The sequence below is a fragment of the Prionailurus viverrinus genome, chromosome X, assembly GCF_022837055.1.
Source record: "Prionailurus viverrinus isolate Anna chromosome X, UM_Priviv_1.0, whole genome shotgun sequence".
Lineage (NCBI taxonomy): Eukaryota > Metazoa > Chordata > Mammalia > Carnivora > Felidae > Prionailurus > Prionailurus viverrinus.
The window spans coordinates 116861892-116883210 of record NC_062579.1 but is presented as its reverse complement, the minus strand read 5'-3'; the positions used below and the strand labels follow the sequence as shown (position 1 = coordinate 116883210).

Here is a 21319-nt window from a genome sequence, read left to right as displayed (position 1 = left end):
GGGCAACCCCCTTCTCTCCCAGCAACTCTCCAGCACCCTCTACCGACAAGAATTAGCATCGCATCAGTTGGTAAAGGAGAAGTATTTACACAGCCCACCTCTATTAGCACAGAGGTGGATTCGAAGCTGAGAGAAATCGCTTGCAAAGTGGTGCAGAGGCTCACGACCCACACCGCACTTGACTGAATCCCCCCTACAAGACCCTGTATCAGGGACCACTCCTACAGGTGTCGAGGTCAGTATTTTAAGCATCCTCTTGTCCAAAGTCTCCATCAGTACAACAGCAAGGTGTTGCACAGGAAGCTGACTGCATGATGAGTGATGTGTTCTTTCAGTGCTTAGTTGCTGCCTCCTGTCTTCCTTGGTGTTCTGTTCACATCTTTTGCCCACTTTTTAATTGGGCGCTTTGTTTTATTGTTGACTTTTAAGAGTTCTTTGCATATTTTGGATAACCGTCCTTCATCAGGTGGGTCTTGCAAATATTTTCTTCCACTGCATGCCTCGTCTTCTCATTCTCTTAACGGTGTGTTTTACAGAGTGGAGGTTTTTTTTAACTCTAACGTGGTCCATCATGTCAAGTTTTTTCTTTCATGGGTTGGGCTTTTGGTGTTGTCTCTAAACCCTCATTGCCAAACCCATAGTCACTTAGATTTTATTTGTTTAAAGATAACATCCCTGATAATTTTATAACCTGCATCCAGCGGTGTGCTGGTGAAGTTGGTTTTCACTGAGGGCTTTCTATTGCCATTTTTAATGTGAACTGCTCATTTTCTTTGGAAAATGACTTGTGAGAATTCTTAGAGGCATTCTTCTAGGGAGTGTTGCATTTCCTTCTGTCAAGCACCTGGGGGCGCCACAAGACTGGTGCCTGAGATTTTTGAACTCTGGCGATGAAATACATTCGGGCTACGTAGCACAGAGCCCACACTTCTCAGCAACGTTTTCATCTTCTTCCCCCTGCTCTGCTCTGGGACGTTTTGAGTTTGCTTCCAGTCCTCTGATATTAAGGAAATGGAAATAATTAGGCACAGTACCCCCACCCCGTTCAGATTCTCTGTCTTCCTTGTATTAGTTTCCTCCTGGTGCTGTAACAAACGAACACAGATTTATTTATAGGCTTAGCCAGCATGCATTTATTCTCGTACAGTTCCGGGGGTCAGGAGTCTGACACAGGTCTCACTGGACTCAAATCAACGTGTCAGTATGGCTGTGTCCCTTCCGGAGGCTCTGGGGGGAGAATCTGTTCCCTTGCCTTTTCCAGCTTCTGGAGGCCATGACATTCCTTGGCTCATGGCCCCTTCCTCCATGTTCAAAGCCAGCAATGGCCAGGTGTGCCCTCTTCCACTTTTAAGGACGCTTGTGATCACACTGGGCCCACCTCGATAATCCAGGATGATAGCTCCATCTCCAGGCCATCTAAGTGGCACCCTTAATTCTAGGTGCCACCGTAATTCCCCTTTGCTGTGGCACCTCGCAGATGCCGAGGTCTGGAGATTAGGATGTAGACATCTTTGGGGAGCCATTACCCTGCTACCACACGAGCCACAGCACCTCAGCCTGGCGCCAGAGTCAGAGTTTCTCAAACTGGATGCCAGGAGCTGAGCCCGCGACTATTAACTCACTGTCATAGGGGAACAGGGCTGCCTGCTGTCCAAACTGACTGGACGTGCCTTCATTCTGAACTCACCGGCCCTGTCACACTAAGCACCTGCTCTTTGAAATTCTCTTTTCTCCTACCCTCCATTTCGTGCTGGGTCCCCTCTTCCTCAGCCTGCCCCTTAAAAGCTGGAGCTGGGGCTCGTCATTTTCTTCACTCGCTTGCACAGGCGATGGGCATCCATTCCATGATTTTGTCCCCAAATCTGTGTTTCTGTCCGACTCCTTTTGTGAGCCCCGGGCCCTCATACTCCTCCACATCCTGGGCGCCCGCCCCAGACAGGCCTCAGCACTGCCCCCCATTTGCTCCTCTGCTCGGACAGTCCCTGTTTCTGGAAATGCTACCACTTGCCACCCCACTCCCCTAACCAAAACCTCACCTCTTCTTCCCAACCAGCCCACGTCTGGTCAAGCACGAGAGCCTCAAACTGGCCTGTCCCCAGTCTTGTCACTGTACAACCCACTTTCCACTGGCTGTGAGAGCGGCTCACATTTTATCACACCTCTCCCCTGCCCCGGTGGACTCCTTCAGTGGCTCCTACAGCCTAGAGAAGAAAATAGCAGTTCTTCAACATGGCCCCAAGGGAGTTTCTTGACCAGCCCCTGTCTACCTCTCTGTCATCTTCTCCTGGTCCCATGCACTTCACAATCCGGGAACACCAATTTTCTTTGGGTTCTGTACATACTGCACCACATTTAAGTACCAGATGCTACTATTCATACTGTTCCCTTCTACGTTGACAATTTCTTTGCTTCTCTTTGTTTCACCATGCAGACGTGCCCAAACAAGACGTTGGTCTGGCTTTGAACTTACATGACTGGAAGAGTATCTGGCTTCTTGCAATCAGCATGCTTATGAGAGTCATCTGCTCTGCTGTAGATGGGTATTTGAGGTGTTTCAAGTTTCGGGGCGGGGGGCATTAGAGATAATGCTGCTGTGAATATTCTTGTACGTGTCTTTTAGCGCCTAGAAGTTCTCATTTCTCAGAGGCATCTATATACCTGAGAGTAGAAATAGTGCATGAGAATTCCTATCGGCCCACAACCTTTTCAACGCTGGGGACTGTCAGACTTTTAAAAGTTTTGCCAATACATGGGTGCAGGATAGTATCTCACTGTAGTTTGAATGTACATTTCCCTGAAGACAGATGTGAGCAAGCTCGTACTTACCTTTCAAGATTCAGTTCTGACAGCATTCCCAAGAAGTTCTGCTTGACCCCCCCTATCCTGGCCCTAAAGCCCGGGCATCTGCCTTTGTGAGCGCAGGCGGCACCCTGCATGGGAATCAGCACACAACTCAACTGTTTTCCCTCTAGGCCAGGCACTCCTTGAAGGAGGCCAGTGTTTGACGCATTTTTCCTTCCAAGTAAAAACCAGCTGCACAGGTCTGGGTCACAGTACACAGTGTTTGTTGCAGTGACCTTACTTTATAAAAGCACTTCTGGCTCTGAGTGTTAGTCTCATCCATAAAATGACCAAAAAAAAAATACATCCTATCAATCTTATGAGGTCATGGGGATGCTGAATAGCTAGCGTTCGGCACATATGCCCCCTGATAAAAGGTGGTCCGGGTGCACCTGGTATAATTGTCAGGGTTCTTTAAACATCAATGAGGGATGCAGAAGAGTCAGCGTCCAGACATTTGAAGACAGGGGAACAGGCCACGAATCAGGAGAAGCTAGAAAAGGCAAAGGACTCTCCACTAGGAACGTAGCCCTGCCGATACCTTCATCTTAGGCCAGTGAGACCTATTTCAGACTTGTAATCACCACTAAGTTTGTGGTGATTTCTTGTAGCAGAAACAGGACACCAATACACGAGGCAAATGTTCTTTTGGGCCACGAAGCTTGTATGTGCACAAGTGGTTACAATGCATTTTCTGGGAAGGGCCATTTGAATTGTAAGGAACCTTCAAGAATGTGAAGTCCATACCTTAGCTGAACAGATGGACCACTGAGGCTTCCTTCAGGCCACCAGACTCATAACATCTGGGAGGTGGGAGGACCTCACACCTTCCATCCAACAAGCAGTTCCAGAGCTCAGACGGGAGCCCGGGTCTCCACGCGCCCCGACTACAGCAAGTCTGTGAGATAAAACTCCTGAAATGAGCAAGGTGAACAGCTTTCTTTAATTTCTGTGGCATGCGCATGAAATGCAGTCGATTTCAGCAGCACATGAGTATTACCCACTGTAAACAAGTAAGTCATGTTCTCCAAAGCTACTAGAAAACAAACTATTAGGACTTAACAGTCATGTCCAAATGTGTAGCCGGTAGCAACCCTACGTGGTTGTGGTTCCGTTACTGCCTTTGCAAATAAGGACTAATCTGCATCTGAATCTAAGCCTCATAAGGAAACAAGGAGGCTTGGTTTTGCTGATTGTTAATACAGAGGATTTTGCTAATTCCTTAATTAAACTAGAAGCCCACCAGTAGATGTTGGTGGGCTAGACTCACTTCAAGCATTGGTACTCCAGCATTGTGCTTCCAGTGAGTGATTCTGTGAACCTAAAACAATTCGACCACAATCTGTTTCAGACAGGGCATTTTTCTGTAAATGTGCTAATCCTGTTTGTGGGATGCACGTTGCATACGTCTATTTGCTTTGGGTGTGCCCTGCGCTTTTGCTTTGATGGCCATGTCCTCCAGTCACAGGTGTACATACTCTGTGAAAAATTCTTGCATCGAACTACGTTCCCTCGATACAGGCCTTTTTGCCTGATGCCCCAAATGCCACAAGGGCTGCCCGAATGACTGATGCCACAAACCTGTGTTCTATAGAGGGGGCCACAGGCGATGAGCCACCAGTCTGCTGGTTTGGAGAGTGTCGTTACTCCTGCCAAAAAAGCGTAAGGATAAGCTTCGCTGCATTGTCGAAAGTAGATCAGAAAGTGCTGGGACTACACTTAGGAAAAACTATTGTAGGATCCCAAACCCACAGGATTCCACATTATTTGAAGGGCTGTCCCAGGAAGAGGGATTATTCTAGTTCCTTCCAGAAGGCAGAGCTAAGGCTCTTCACTGGGAACACCAGAGAGATTGAATTCAGTTTAATACCTGTACACGTTTATTTGGATGCTGTGGGACTCTGGGCAGGTCACTGCATCCGTGGAGCAACGACATTCTCGTCAGGTGGAAAACAGGGATGACAGAAATACCACGTGGCCCATGGAGTTGTAGTGAGGACTAAACACAGCCATGTCTGAGGCAGAACCTTTGCGAAGTATCTCAAATACAGTTCTAAAATAGACATGATCTTTTAAGAGTCCTATTCAGATTTTTAAAAAGTGGCTAATTTTAGTTTACTGCTAGAACTATTAAAAGCATCCTTAGAATGCAAATGTAATTTCCAACTGGCTGTATCTGAGAAAACATTGAATTCTCACCAAAAGGGACACCACGTATGGCTTGCTCCCACCAATGTCTTAGCCTCCCTCAATGGCAGCCGCTATGTTCTGCATCCAGTCTGAAGTCTTGGGTCTATGCACCCTGGCTCTTTTGCAGAAGCTCTCCTTACTTTAATAAAGACGGTTGTGGCTTAAAATCGGCACTGTTAGGGGCGCCTGGGTGGCTCAGTGGGTTGAGCCTCTGACTTCATCTCAGGTTATGATCTCCCAGTTTGTGGATTTGAGCCCCATGTCGGGCTCTGTGTGGACAGCTCAGAGCCTGGAGCCTCCTTCGGATTCTGTGTCTCCCTCTCTCTCTGCCGCTCCCCTGCTCACGCTCTCTCTCTCTCTCAAAAATAAACACTAAAAAAACAAAACAAAACAAACAAAAAAAACAGCACTTTTAATACACTCAAATGTCCCATATTGTCACAATTTTGGGAGAGCTCTGTAAGGTCTCTAGTAAGATAAAGCACATATGTAGCAGAACCAGGAAAAGAAGACACACACACACACAGTCACACCCCCGAAAACAGAGTGCTATGTTTCGTTAATATATTTATTACAGCAGGACTTTAGTCATTATTGTCATGAAAACTTTTTCATGAAATTTCACAAAACCCTTTAAGCTATTAGTATTAGCTTTCTTCTTTTTATGGAGTGACACTTTGTTAATTTATGAAATATTTACAGCGTTTACAAAAAGCAAGAGAACGTCTAATAAAATTTCTTATACATACAAAATTTATACATTATACTACTATATTTGAGATGTCTTATTTGGTAGACCAATTAAGCTAGGACATAAAATAATTTACAAAGATATACTTAATCTCTCTTAATTCACTGAAAACAAAACCATATTAGCTATAAATAGTCCTTTACAAATCACTGTAAAACATTAATTGTTTTAACTCTAGCCTTAACTTTTACAAATATACTTAACTAAATGAATTAGTTCAGGTATCAAATAGAACTGCATTTGCAATTTCATTTACTACTATTACTACAAAAAACAACAACAACAAAGAAACAAAAAACCCAAAACCTGAAAAAGCAAACTGCCGGGTACACTTCAAGTAAAAATTTGTAGAACCAGTTTAATGCACGCTTGGGGGGAAGGGCATCCAACACCATGTAAATGGAAATACAATACTTTCAAGAATACGCTCAACAAATGTACAACTGCAGCTTTTATTTCAAAGAATGATGCTCTAGCAACAGCTCATACGTCCGAGATGGTCGACCCTACGCTTTGGCAGATAAGCTGGTCTGACTAGAGCGATGTTTGCGAAAACAGTCACCTCAGCAGCATAACGCCCCCGCCATCCTCAAACAGTGCTATATAAGGGGTTTTCCATAACTGGAAAGTGGGTCAGAATTTTAGGCAAGCTCATAGAAGAACTCAGAAAATAGAACGGGCAAAACGTTAAAAAAAAAAAAATCAAATCCTATTTGACTGGGCCCCATCTGTGTAATATAAAAATACGCTCCTCTTGAAAATTAGGGGAAAACACTTCATATTCTAAAATTTCAAACTAATGAAAAACTCATCTACACAGCTATTTCTCTTTAAGTCACCACTTGACGATGGTATAAAATTTGGCAATTATTTAAACACCTTGCTTTTGGATGATGCCTCAGAAGAAGAGCTCAATTTGGTTTTGGCAATAACATCTTTCACATTTGGATTCATTTTAGGTAATCCAAAGCAACTGTCGCGAGCAACCTAAGGCAAATTCGTTTCACAAACACAGGTTTTCACTTTAGTTTAAAATCACGTCGTTCCAATTAAGCCTACAAAATAGATATTGTATACATAGTATTTCAAAAGAGGTAAATTAAATTTAATCTCTCAAAACCTGCTCGTGAAAGGTGTTAGCATTTTCCAAAACCTCATCTTGGCTCCTTTCTTCTGATTGCCGTGTAGATGCTAGAGTTTTCTTATAATATGTATTCTAGAAGGCACATATTCAAGAGTTTAAGATCGTGTTAGTTCCAGTTCTACATGGAGGCAAGTATTTCAATCTACTTTGTACAGAGGCCCCTGATGAAAGGCCATGACGTCCTCTGCCCAGAGCTGCGCCGCGGCGCCCAGGTCCCGTCTCAGAAGTGGGTGTGCACATGGGGCATCATCGGCGAAGGGCCGGCCGGCGAGGTGGAGGGCTCGGCGAGCTTGGCGGAGCCGGCGAGCTGCAACTCCTCGAGCCGCTGGATGTACTCGTCACGCAAGGCCAGGAGCTCCACGTAGCGCTGTTCCACCGGGTTGGGCTGCTGCAAAGAGCACAGACGGGCGTTAGGGCTCTCCCTGCCCACGCACAAGGGGCCCTGATCCACACAAGGGTCCCTGCCATGCGCAAAGGGTCCCCCATGTTTATAGCAGCACTGTCAACAATAGCCAAAGTCTGGAAAGAGCCCAAATGGCTGGCCATCGATGGATGAATGGATAAAGAAGATGTGGTATATATAGAGAATGGAGTCTTACTCAGCAATCAGAAAGAATGAAACCTTGCCATTTGCAACTATGTGGATGGAACTGGAGGGTATTATGCTATGTGAAATTAGTCAGACAAAGACAAAAAGCATATGACTTCACTCATATGAGGACTTTAAGAGACAAAACAGATGAACATAAGGGAAGGGAACCAAAAATAATATAAAAACAGGGAGGGGTACAAAACAGAAGACACTCATAAATATGGAGAACTCATAAATATGGAGGGGTTGTGGGAGGGGAGATGGGCTAAATGGGTAAGGGGCACTAAGGAATCTACTCCGAAATCATTGTTGCGCTAGATGCTAACTAATTTGGATGGAAATTTTAAAAAATAAAAAATAAAATTAAACAAACAAACAAAAAAAACCCCAGCACAGACCTCACAGGGTTGCTGCACGAGTGAAGTCAGCCAATACAGTCAGCTTGGACGATTTCTTTCATTGATGGACAGGGGCCTTGCGGCAGTACAAAGGTTAGAAGTCAGGCGGGAACAGAGTGTGCATCTCCCCAGCATGCTAACTTTCAAAACCTTGGTACTGATGTATACATTAACAGGCAGGAATGTGCACGAATCTTAAAACGCTCAGCTCAGTGAGCCTTTACATATACGTACACTCATGTAATCAGCACCCAGACCAAGATACACGGTAGGGTGGCCCACCGAAGACTCCCTCATCACCAGCGTGTTTTGAGGAGATCAAAGGCAAGCTCCTAGAAAGCTTGAGCAGTATATGAAGACATTAAGAAAAAAGCCAAAAGTCTATACAAGTGCGTTCCTACTGTGTTGAGCTGAGCAGAACAAGGAAGCTGTGAAGACACGCCTGATATGCAGGCCGCAGCCCGCACCGCACGCGGAGGACAGCGGGCTGTGGTAGGGGCACAAGCCCTCTGGGACCTGTACCTCAAGGAGGGAGCACGAGCCCGGGGCTTTAAGATGGTGTCTGAGCTTCCTCTGGCTGCCATGACACATTAACATAAAATGGGGCGGGGTGCTTAACACAGCAGAAATGTACTTTCTCACAGCCCTGCAGGGCACCAGCCTGAAATCAGGCCAACGGCAGCGGCAGCGCTGTGCTCCCTCTGGAGGCTCCAGGGAAGGGTGACCTCTTCCAGCTTCGGGTGGCTCCAGGCTTCCTTGGCTTGTGACTGTGTCCCTCCCTCCCTCCCGCCCTCCCACCTCTCCTGTTTTCGCATGGCCTTCTCCCCGTGAGTGTCTGTGGCTCAAATCTCCTTCTGTTTTCTCTTACAAGGACACCTGTCACGCAATATAGAGTGCACTGCAAATCCAGGAAGATGGCATCTTCAGATCCTTAACCTAGTAACATCTCTAAAGACCCTTTTACCAAATAAGATCACACTTACAGGTTCGGAGGGGCCACGTCTTTTGGGGGAGACCACTCAACCCAATTCAGGCTGCCAAGGAGTGGTTGACAGAGGCCAGATGAAATGCCACAGATGTGTGATGGTGCGTGCATTTCTAGTGGCACTGGTGCTTCCATTAGAGCTCTGGTTACAAAGGCCCACAGGCCAGAAGAGGTCTCCTCCTCCCTTCTAATCCTATTCTTCCTGTAAACCCTGGTTTTTTTTCGTTTTTTTTTTTTTTTTTTTTTTTTTTTTTTTTACCGTAACTGCAGAACGCGAGGTTTTCCAGAAAGATGCATATGGCATTGGAACAGGAATGCTTGGTAGAGCGCCTGATACCCAGTAAAGTGCTGTGCGTGGCCTGGTAATGTCTTTTGTCCATCTTTCTCTGTGTATTCAGCTGAGGGCAGACACTATTCCAGGCGCTTGGGACCCATCAGTGAACAAAGGAGCCCCAAATCCCAGTTTTTAATGCCATTTCTCTTCCAGCAGAGGGAGACAGACAGAGAATACTACAGGTCTGAGTTACAGAAGGTGTTCAAAGGTGAGGAACACTATGGAAGAGAAGTAGAGCGGTGTAAGAGGGACAGGGCTGGAAGGATGCCACGTCAGGCCTCAGAGGCCATTGCAGGGACCTGGGCTTTGGTGCCGGGTGAGGCGACTGGTTCCCTGGACACTTCCGAGTGGAGGGGTGGTGGGATCTGGGATCCGTTTTGCAAGGCCTGCTCTGGTTACCATGTTGAGAACATGCCAGAAGGAAGCAAGGGTGGGATCGGGGAGCCCAGCTACAAGGCTAGGCAGCATCACACAGCCCGCACGGGGCCAGCAGCAGGGGGACTGGTGCAGAGTATCCAGAGTCCTATAGGTTCGGAGGGCCCAGTCCAGCAGGCTCTGCCGACAGACTGGATAAGGGGTGCGAGGGAGGAGGGAGTCAAGGAGGACTGCCCAGTCTCTGGCCAGAGTGACTAGGATGGGGTTGCCGAGAACAGAGATGGGAAGATGGCAGGAGGCACAGGTTCTGGGGGACGAAGAGTTCCATTTTAGACATGTCCACTTTGATCTGCTGTGCCAGGCCTGTTCACCATCAACCGTCCATCCTCTCTGCTTGGTGTCACCTACTGGGCCCCACACCTGTACAGTCTGTTTCTGGGCTCTACCCTTTCGAATCTCAGGGCAAGTTCTTTCTCGAGATTCTCTCCTTCAAAACTGTCTTGGCTATTTTTAAAACTGTCTTTTCTTCATATGACTATGAGGATCAGTTTGTTATTGTACCAGCAAGCACAATTAGACAAGAAAAAGAAATCAGTGGTAAAACTCATTTTTGCAGAGGACAAGGCTGTGTAATTAGAAAACTCGAGAGAGTAGACCAAAAAAATGACTAGAAATAAAACGAATTCAGTCCAGTGATGGGTACAAAATGTCCAGAAGGCATTAGCCTACAGAAAATACAAACCATTTAGAGGATACAAGGAAAGAGTCCAACAGACAAAACCATGAGAAATGAGGTTTAAATACAGTCAAGTGGCCATAAATGCCACGCCACGGCCTCTCACTCGGGACTGAGTGTGAAATAAAGAGTGTCGACACAGCACAGAAGACAGGCCCTCCTACTGGAGACGACTTCAGCACCACACAGGCCAGCCTGTCCATATCTGACTGTCCTCATTCTCAACCTCTGGCGATCGCTATGCAGAGACGTGAGCTTGCCAGTGCCAGCCTGGTTAACAGCTGTAGGGAGCACAGTGGCCCCCGAAGTAGAATATGAAGCTCCCCAGCAGCCCAAGGCCCCACTCAGGTTTATAACAGGACTCACTGAATACTTGTGCTTCCGGCATGAGCAAGTCCCACGTATTAATACAGGTACCGAATTTGCTTATGGAGAGCTCCTCTAATGTAAGTACTGGTCTTTCCATCAACTCTGCCGAATTTTTATGTCATAGCAAAGGTTGGTGGCTTTTGCTTTTCAAAAGCACACACACCTGGGATGCCTGGGTGGCTCAGTTGGTTAAGCGTCCGACTCTTGATTTCAGTTCAGCTCATGATCTCACAGTTCTTGAGTTTAAGCCCCACGTCGGGCTTTGCGCTAATGGTGCTTGGGATTCTGTCTCTGTCTCTGTCTCTGTCTCTGTCTCTGTCTCTGTCTCTCTCTGTGCCCCTCCCCTGCTCGCTCACAATCTCTCTCTCAAAACAAAGATTTAAAAGAGAAGAAAAGAAAAAAGAAAAGCAAAGCACACTAATCCTGCCTTATTCTAGGCTAGAGCTCATCACAGGGAGGGGCTGGATGTAGTATATGCTTTTGTATCTTTCGGTACTGATGGGATACTTGCAGTGCTCTGAATGCTGTAGGTACCCAGTAAAGGTGTGTGTACCCACTGGGCCAGACAACTGAACAACTTAACTTTTAAGTGGTTAAGTGTATTTCTTTAGGTTTACATTCTATAATTTAAGAAGCCCTATGTGATCAGATTTAAATCTATTTCTGTATGAAATAATGTTCTACGTGAGATCTTTAAGGAAATCTAAGGCATTTAACTCACACTTCTATTATGACATTTCTCCCTGAGCACTATCTTCATGGACTTATGTTCCTGGGAACCCCCATCAACCTGGGAGCTCCTGGGGGCTGACACTACCTCCTCTTAATCTCTGTGTCTCCCTCCCTGAAAATACAAAGATACATGTAGAAATCTACAGAGAAAGCGTAAGTTACTTTCTTTTTTGAGTACTTTCACAGATCATAACACAGACCAATTACTGTCTCAACATAGAAACCTCTATCAAAAAAATCTGTGTTCCTATCTGGACCAGGCCCATTTTGCTAAGCTCTATGAAAATAAGGGGAGAGAGATGCAAGTTATTCTAATGATGTTTCTTCCAACTTGACTTGTCACCCAATTGTCACCTTTATATATTCAGAAATGAATTGCTCTAAATTCCTCCAATCTTAAGAGTTTCTCCAAGTACAAATGGGTGAGGGGAGATTAAAGGATCTGTACAGAAATTGTTGATACTTTCTAATTACTAATGGTTTAAAAAAAAAGGCTACAATAAATACATAAAAGGATCAATGTGCAAGACACAGTGCACATCTATAGAATATTTTCTAATTAGAAAAGGAACATGTCCTCTGTAACAGTTAGAACCCTGGCAAAATTCCCATTTCCTCTTTACTTGATATTTCAAATGCAAGAACTACTGTTGAGTAAATTCCCTCAACATGCTTCTCAAATCCCAAACTAAGCAAGCGAGTGCTCTCCAGCCCTGGAATCTGTCACTTTCTGAGAGATTACACATTGCTACCATTGCCGAATTGCAGAAGCCTTTCATGTGAGCAGCAGAGACCTTGAAACGAGAGTGCCAGCTAGGAGCGGGCATTCCCCAGTGGGAAGAGAGGGCACAGGCTGGCCCGTGGCCAGCTGCCCGAGTGGGATAAACAATCGAAGAGACAGACCGCAGAGCCAGGGCCCTGCTGTCGCCCTGCGACTTCTAGCGGGATTAAAGCTGGCATTGACGCCACACCGGCCTGTGAGAACCGGTAGTCAGTCGACCATCCATACTGCAGGAAAACGTGCAAACCTTTACAAAGAGCAATTGCAAATACTGAAGATTTACCACGCTTAAAACAAATCATGAACTGGCAGTGCTTCCGTGCCTTTACAGCGCAGGCTGTACTTTTCTTTGATTTTGGAGCGGAGCGGAAGGGGGAGAATGGAGAAGCCCGAGTGTGTCTCCAACAAAATGTGGAATCTTTTGCTTCAAAAATCAGTTTCCCGTTTTGATTGATAAATGGCCAATCTATCCACTGACAGATCACTTATCTGTATTTTAGAAGACATGCCCCTCAGTGAAATGTGCTCTGATATTAGCTGACCTGGTACATACACCTGGGGTAGATACTGGAAAATATTTTCTTTCTTTGAACGATCATCTAAGTCTATTTCCTGGAAAGAATTTTCTTATGATGTGCAAGAATGTCCACTAATTGAAGGAAAACCTTGGCTATCAAAACTCGAAAATTTTCCAGAGCTTCTAATCAGTTTACATTTTAGTAAAAAAAATTGTATTATTATTTTTGTAATGTTTATTTACTTGAGAGAGACAGAGACAGAGGCACAAGCACGGGAGGAGCAGAATAAGGGAGACACAGAATCTGAAGTAGGCTCCAGACTCTGAGCTGTCAGCACAGAGCCCGAGGTGGGGCTCGAACTCACAGACTGCAAGATCTTGACCTGAGCTGAAGTTGGACGCTTAACTGACTGAGCCATCCAGGTGCCCCCAAAACTGTATTATTTATTTATCTATCTAAAAAAAATTTTTTTTACATTTATTTATTTATTTATTTATTTATTTATTTATTTATGAGAGACAGAGAGAGACAGAGCACAAGCAGAGGATGGGCAGGGAGAGAAGGAGACACAGAATCCGAAGCAGACTCCAGGTTCTGAGCTGTCGGCACAGAGCCTGATGCGGGGCTCGAACTCACAAACTGTGAGATCATGACCTGAGTGAAGTAGAATGCTCAACCGACTGAGCCACCCAGGCACCCCCAAAATTGTATTATTTATAGGAATATAAGTTAAAGCCAATCAAAATAAGTGGCTTAGCAATTAAAGCTGCATTTGAAAGCAAGTGTATTTTTTTGTCTATTTTCCCCCTCATAATATTTTTGAAAAAAACTACCAAATGACATTATCTAAGTCCAGAAGCAATAATTAATACACATCACTGCCTTTTAACAATGTCATTTCACTTACTTGTTGCTTGATTCTGGGGTTCCATCTAATGTAGTAATTCACCCAAAGTTCCAAGTGACGCATACTGGCAACTGGATATAAAACTCGATTGATTTCTTTAGTATAGAAGGGGTTTTTGAATTTGTCTTTATTACTGTTTATCAGTGACCACAAAGATACTGTTCTTTCTGTAACTTTCTATAGAGAAAGAGAAAGTGGAAAGCCTAAGTAAAAACACACAAGTACGCGAACCATTTTTCAGCCTGTGGCAATACATTTGAGCTTCAACTTGAATCACACATTTACATTATCCCCATAATGGCTCAAAAAGCCTCACGGGCCAGTGAGTGCCCAGCAACCACTTCCTGATATTTGCATAGATAATGGCCTAGCTTGAGAGCCACTATTTCTGCCAGAAGACAGAGGTGCAGAACGCTGTACCATTAAATGCAATTCACTGACCTAAAATGACTGTTCCTGGAGAGGTAAAACATTTATGAACACATATCTGGGCAGTATGTTCTTTTTAATTCAGCAGAAAGAAAAATTATCGCAAGATCCCGCTGGCTCTTTTCATTTTTAGATTTGTTAGGACTGTAAGGTCTTCACCTGTGCCTACTTGACAGTTGGTATCTAGACATAAAGTGATTTTAAGCAACCATCCAGATGTGTAATCTTTATCATATGCTGCCATCCAGATATTTGAAAACACCTAGATAACGGACTTCAATCTTTACTTTTTCATTCAGTGTCCATCATCCCACACAGAGATTCACATTTGCAGTTTATTATAGATTGCTACCAATTTTGAGCATAAACTAGGAAGAATCCAATGCTTGGGAAATAAAAGGTACAACTACTAAAATTACCAACGGCACAATGTGAAATTCTTCCTAGTAATGACTTCAATAAGAAAGGACCAATAAGCTAAAACTGGATGCTAAAAAAGAACAGCTTGAAGCCAGGAACTGAAGACATGTCTTTAGCATGCATATTTCATTAATGTGTGAACAATAACAATGGCAGCAAAAGTCTGCCTTCCTTGGAATCCACCTAAAACTTCATTTGTACCTTTCGGATGCCACAATCTATATTGCGTTGTGTTTATTTGCATGCTTGTTTTTATTTTTATACATGCACATAGTTTAAAAGATCAAGTAGCCTGACGAGGTTTGTTATACAAAGATTAACTCTCTCACCTCTCTCCACACAAGCAACTGTGCTTGATTTTTTTAAGTTGATTTGATTACCTGGTACTTAAGCTCCACATCTCTAGATAACATGCCCTCCTTGCTACCTGGGGGCTAAACGGCTCCGGGCACTCAGTCTCTTTCCTGCCTCACCCCCCACCCCCCCACAGCTTTCAAGAGACTGACGTTTAGTGTTTTGATCACTATCGCGAAGCAAATGCTTTTCCCAGGCAGGCTACATAGTCACTTTTTCTCCCCAATTTTTGTCGTCTTCCCTTGGTTTAACAACTGCCTATTCCGTTTGCTAACTTTCCTTGGCATTTACCAGTAATCCAATCCCCAACTCTTCCTCCAACGTCTCGAACTTCTGTCAAGACACTGTACGTTAAGAGCTCACAGTCTGATCCTCGGAGGAAAGCAAGCTGCACCGGGTGCTTCTGTGTCTTGTGTCCAGCTCGCGTCTATGATCTCTTTCCTGTTTCGCCCTGAGCACCCCCTCTTGCCTCTCTCTGAGCTGGATTCCAGTCTTCTTCCTTGTTTGCGTGGAGCAGACGTTCTAGCAGCTTCGAGAGAAGCTGGTGTCGGAGGGAAGTCTTGATGCCATGCATGTCTGAGAATATCTTTGGCCTACCTAGTCATTTGTTTGACGGTTTGGTGGCTGGAGAATACTAGGTTGAAACCATTTTCCTTTAAAATTCTGAAGGTAAGGGTGCCTGGGTGGCTTGGTTGAGTGTCCGACTCTTGATTTTGGCTCAGGTCATGATTCCAGGGTTGTGGGATAGAGCCCCTCATCAGGCTCCGCACTGAACGTGGAGCCTGCTTAAGATTCTCTCTCTCTCTCTCTCTCTCTCTCTCTCTCTCTCTCTCTCTCTCTCTCCGTCTCCCTCTCCCCTGCTCCTGCGTGCACTCTCATTCTCTCTAAAAAAAAATAAATAAAATTCTGAAGGCAATGATCTACTGAGTTCTAGTTTCCAATACTGATACTGAACAATTTTGTGTTCTCAATCTGCTTATTTGCAAATAACCTGTTCCTTTTCTCTTTGGAAGCTTGGAAGATCTTTTCTTTGTCCCCGGTTGTTTTGAAACTTCATGGAGATGTGTGTTAGTAGGGGTCTATTTTTTTCCACTGCACTGGGGCCCTTGGCAGGCTTTTCAATGTGGAAACTCATGTACTTCAATTCTGGGAAACATTCTCAAATTATTTCTGTGATTTCCTGCTCTATGGCCTCCCCATTTTCTCTTTCTAGAACCTCTACTATGTGGATTTTGGATCTCCAGGAGTGATCTGGTCTCCATATTCCACCTCTATCTCTAATGGTCTTTCTGGGAGATTTCACCTCCTCTTCCAGCTCTTCTTCTGAGATTCTCATTTCTGTGGACATCATGTGTTTCATTTCAAGTTGGTTTCTGATCTCGAAACGGTCTTTCCAAACAACATCCTGTTATTACCTCTCACCACCAACATTTTCTGATCTTTCTTGGGATATTAAATGATGACTGCTTGTGTGCGTTTCTGCCCTCCCTACCTGGTAACTCTTTTCTCCACGCTGCTTTTTCTCACTCCTGGCTGTCTGCTACAATTTAAGAGCGGAGGGCTGAAGAGCTGACTGGAAGCTCTCGGATCATGAGGCTTGTCAAGGTGAGCTTCACTGTGGGGAACCGTAGGTGTTGGTATCTTTAGGTCCTTCTTCTCGGGCCAGTTTCCCCAGAGATGATTGTTTTTAATTGAAGTGGAATTCACATACCATAAAACTCACCATTTTAAAGTCTACAATCCAGTACACTCACAAAAGCTGTGCCACCATCACCTCTATCACATTCCGAGATATTTTCATCACTCCACATGGAACATGTTCCGAGATATTTTCATCACTCCAAATGGAAACCTCATACCCATTAAGCAGGCACCCCCCATTCTCCCCTCCCGCCCCTGGAAAACACTCATCTGCTTTCTTGCCTCGATGTACTTGTTATTCTGGACATTTCAAATAAATGGAATCATGCGATCCGTGGCCTCTGTGTCTGGCTCCCCTCATTTAGCATGTTTTCAAGGTTTGTCCATGCTGTTGCCTGGACCCTGACTTCATTCCTTTTTATGACTGAATAGTATTCCAGAGTATACATAGACCACATTCTGTTTCTCCCATCCTCGCTGATGGACCTGGGGTCGTTGCCACCTTTTAGCTATCGTGAGTAGTGCTGCTGTGAACATCTGTGTGCGAATTTTTGTTTTAACTTCTGCCTTCATTTCCCTTGGGTATGTACGTAGGAGTGGAATTGCTGGGTCCTAGGAAAACTCCATGTTTAGCCTTCTGAGGGAGCCACCACACGGTCTTCCACTGTGGCTGCACCATTTTGCATCCCCACCAACAATGGCCGAGGGCTCCATTTTGTCCCCCGACCCTTACCGACAGAGATTCTTCCATGCTCCTTCCCGGAACGTGAGGACTTGCTTCCAGAATGCTGGGAGTCAGTAGGGGAAAGAAGCTGCGGCCCTCAGAGTCAGTTCCTCTCCATTCGCCTCACCCCCAGATGACACTCGGGTCCCCTGCCCAGAGACTCACTCTGCCAGAGTCCTCAGCTCCAGAAGAGTGGAGGGGATCTGAGGAGGCTAATTGCTGATTCCCAACAGACCCTCGGGTGGTCTTATCCTTCCGCTCTGCCCGAAAACCCGAGTTATCTGGGACTCTAGGCAGTGCAAAGAGGGCTGCTTCCTGGCTCCCCCGCTGCTGATCTGAGACTCAGTTTCTCAAGCTACATCGTCTACAAACTTATCAGCTTCTAAAATTTGGTTGCCACATCTCCTTTTTCATCTTCCCTGTTCTTGTAGGTTTATGCCTTTAAAACAATTTCCTCTACTGACATTTTTATGGTGTTTTGGGAGGGAGCCCTTGCATACCTTTAAAGTCATTCCTACTCTCTGAGGGCAAAGTTAGTGTCTTACCCCTGCACTGAATAGCAGACACTCAACAAGCCCTGGCTGAAGTGAAAGCACCCAGGCTCCGTGGTGAAAAATGAGAAACATTTGCATTTCACACAAACCAAGCTATCGTTTTGTTTTCCTTCTTCCTTCAGGAAAGACCAGACGCATTTAACTAAAATGATTAGCATTTCCACTCACCTGTCTTTCTCGAGCAGATTCACAGTTGTATAAGAAAGTACCAAACCGGCAACTATACAGATGATCCAAAATTGTAATCAAAAACCGTTCATTGAATTCAAAAGCTGTAGGGAACTAGACAAAAGCAAACAAGCCAACAAAGCATGAAAACTTGAGGCTGATCTCTTACAGAACTGAAAAGAGGTGCATAATCCGCACACATCCTACAGCTCTTTTCTTGGTGCTGTGCACAGGACTGAGGGGTTTAAAGGAGAGTCGAGTAGGGGTGCCCGGGTGGCTCAGTCGGTTAAGCTTCCGACTCTTGGTTTCGGCTCAGGTCATGATCTCACAGTTCGTGGGATCGAGCCCAGCACTGGGCCCTGTGCTGACAGTGCAGAGCCTGCTTGGGATTCTCTCTCTCCCTCTCTCTCTGCCCCTCCCCTGCTTACTCTGTCTTTGTCTCTCAAAATAAAATAACTGAATAACTAAATAGGAAAGCAAGCCAATTATCTCAGTTCTCCTGGGTGCACAGGGCATATAGGGTATTTTATTATTTATGGTGTCACATGTTAGCAGGCATAGCTATATACACATGCCTCTATACACGTACTGTCAATTCTGTTAGTAGAGATGCTACAGTTAGATATTGAATTTTTACGACATTATGGAAAATCCCAGACATAAATAGTAGTGAGAATAAAACCGCAAACCCCATATACCCATCATCCGGCTTCAACAATTATTAACATACGAATGTAAATAGAGATGAGGCAAATCCCAGATATTAGAACAAAATATTTAAACACTGAGTCAAACGTATCTTTATCCTATATATCCCTTACCTGTTTTGACATTTGCCATACACAATCAATAAACTGGAGAAAAATAGGAGATCGGTCAGCATCGGCATGGTTTTTGTCACCATGACCTATTCTCTAAAAGGAATTGATGAAGACGATTTGTTATAATTTAAGGGCACGAGACTGAGAAAGCATACAACCCACAAAATGTGACAATACAAGTCCATGATCTGCTTTCCAATGCCGAATTTTGAACTAGTGGAAATCAAGTATATAAACATCTATAAAATAGCAATACCAACACATGTGCTCCAACTATTTCATCTGACTGGAATTCTGTACCAGTCCAGGGCAGCTGCAGGAAGACAGGGCCAGATGACTCTGTGGTTATGTCAGTGGCACGAAGGGACCAACCCTCAAGTTTGAAGCCTTGAAGCTGGGTCCAAAAGGGTGTTATCATTATCATTAAAAGTAAGTTCTTTCTCTCCTAAAAACAAGACAAAAGCCTCACCATTTATTCTTTTATTAACCATGATTCTTTCTACTTGAAAATGTTATTCACACTACTTAGGAAATGTGGATGACCATCACCTGAGTGATCTTGTTCAGAAGGGTTATGCAAAGGATATCTGGAACCGAGAACTGGAAATGTGTGTATCAGAATAATAAGAATCTAGTATCTCTGTAAAATGTATTTGGCTCTAATAGCTCTAATAGTAGTTGAGAAAGAATTGTCATCCTATCCTCCTCCTTTCACACAAAGTCAATGTGAACATTTTCATGCAGACTTCTGGTATTACTTTCAAATCAAACTGTAAATACTGCAGATGGATAAAGAAGTCTCCTAAAACAACTTCTACCTGACCCCAGGCATCACACGTTTTCACACCTGTAGAGTCCTTATCATTCAATCCCTCGGATTTTTATCATTCAATCCCTCAGATTTTCCTTTTCAAAAGCAAATATGTGGTTTAATGACTAGTTTTTACATCTCAAATGGCAGTGATCTGACATTTAAAAAATGAGCTTTATGGTTTACTTACAGATGCAAATTTATGTCCAAAACTTATCCATTCTTTCTGTACCAGTATTTCAAACCCTTCGATGCTCCGGTAGAAGCTGTCCAACATCAGCATGGCCAGGGACGTCAGCTGGGCAGTTCTGTCCCATCCATCACTGCAGTGCACAAGCACTGAGCTCTTCCCTGAAGAAACTTTGTCTGCTACTTGAATGGCTCCCGTCAAAACAAGCTGGCAAAGAACACGCGAGTCAGTAGGTGGCTGTAAGAGACTGCTGAAATGTGAAATTACAGTTTTTTACTAGCTTACTGGATTAAGGGCCCACCTTACTCCAGTAGGACCTCATCTTAACTAACTGCACCTGCACTGACCCTATTTCTAAAAAGGTCATACTCTGAAGTACGGAGGGTGGGGGGACGGGGAGGGTGTACCTCAGGACTTCAAGATACGAATTTGGGGTGGGGGAGGAGACACAATTCAGCTCGTAACAGTGATCATTTTAGAAAAATCACTGGTCCAATAGGTCTAGACCCTAAAGGCCTGATACAGTGGAAATCATCTCTGAGCCTTTGACAAAATATGAACTATTCTGTGGCTCACTAGTAGAATACTTATGTAAGGATACAGGGATGGCCTTCTAGTAAAAGTTTGAGACTTAGAAGTACTACTAAATTTATGTACACAAACACTTATTGCCACAATGTCATTTTTGGATGATTTAGGTGTTTATGGAGTAATCCTTTACGAACCATACAATTTACCCATGAGTGTGTGGTTTGGTAAGGTTTTGTAAATTTATACAGTTGTGCAACCATCATCACAACCCATCACCCATAAAAAGTCTCGTGTGCCATCTGAGGTCAAACCCTGCTCCCTTCCTCGGCTCCTGGCAACCAATGATCTGCTTTCTTTCTCTACAGTTCTGTGTTTACTAAAAATTTTATATAAATGGAATAATAAAATAGGTGGTCTTTTTTATGTTTATTTATTTTTGAGAGAAAGAGAGAATATGAGCAGGGAGGGGCAGAAAGAGAGACACACACACAGAATCTGAAGCAGACTCCAGGTCCGAGCTGTCAGCACAGAGCTCGACATGGCACTTGAACCCATGAACTGGGAGATCATGACCTGAGCCAAAGTCAGACACTTAACTGACTGAGCTGCCCAGGCACCCTGACTGGCTTAATGCACTCAGCAGAGTGTTTTTAAGGTACATCCATGTTGTCGCCTGTATCAGTCCTTCCTTCCTTTTTAAGGCCAAAAAAAATTCCATTCTATTGACAGATCACATTTTATCTATCCATTCATCAGCTGATAGACATGTAGTTGTTTCTCGTATTTGATTACTATGAATGATGCACATACACACATTTCTAGGGACTTAAGTGTTCATTTATCCTGTGTAAATGCCTAAGAGTGAAATGGTTGGCTCACACGCTAATGTGTACTTATTTAACTTTTTAAGAAACTGCTAAACTGTTTTCAAAAGCCATTGTACCACTTCACGTTGCCACTCTCAGTGTACGAGGGCCCTGTCTTTTCATGTGTTCATCAGCCGTTCACCTACATGATGCCATT

At 44.4% G+C, this 21319-nt stretch overlaps 1 protein-coding gene across 3 annotated transcripts in view; it reads right to left on the bottom strand.

Moving 5' to 3' along the window:
- Window positions 1–5581: 5581 nt before the first annotated feature.
- The window catches only part of MTM1 (myotubularin 1), a 97596-nt gene continuing 81858 nt past the window's right edge, over window positions 5582–21319 (bottom strand). For 2 of the 3 annotated variants that reach the window (XM_047843493.1, XM_047843494.1), the window contains 5 exons: window positions 19766–19972; window positions 18765–18857; window positions 17944–18057; window positions 13654–13830; window positions 5582–7314 (listed from right to left, as the gene is read on the bottom strand). In XM_047843493.1, coding sequence (XP_047699449.1) covers window positions 7147–7314; window positions 13654–13830; window positions 17944–18057; window positions 18765–18857; window positions 19766–19972 — 759 coding nt within the window. In that variant the 3' untranslated portion in view covers window positions 5582–7146. Of the gene's footprint in view, window positions 7315–13653; window positions 13831–17943; window positions 18058–18764; window positions 19210–19765; window positions 19973–21319 lie in introns of those variants that run through there. The other variant, XR_007148883.1, reaches the window with a different exon arrangement.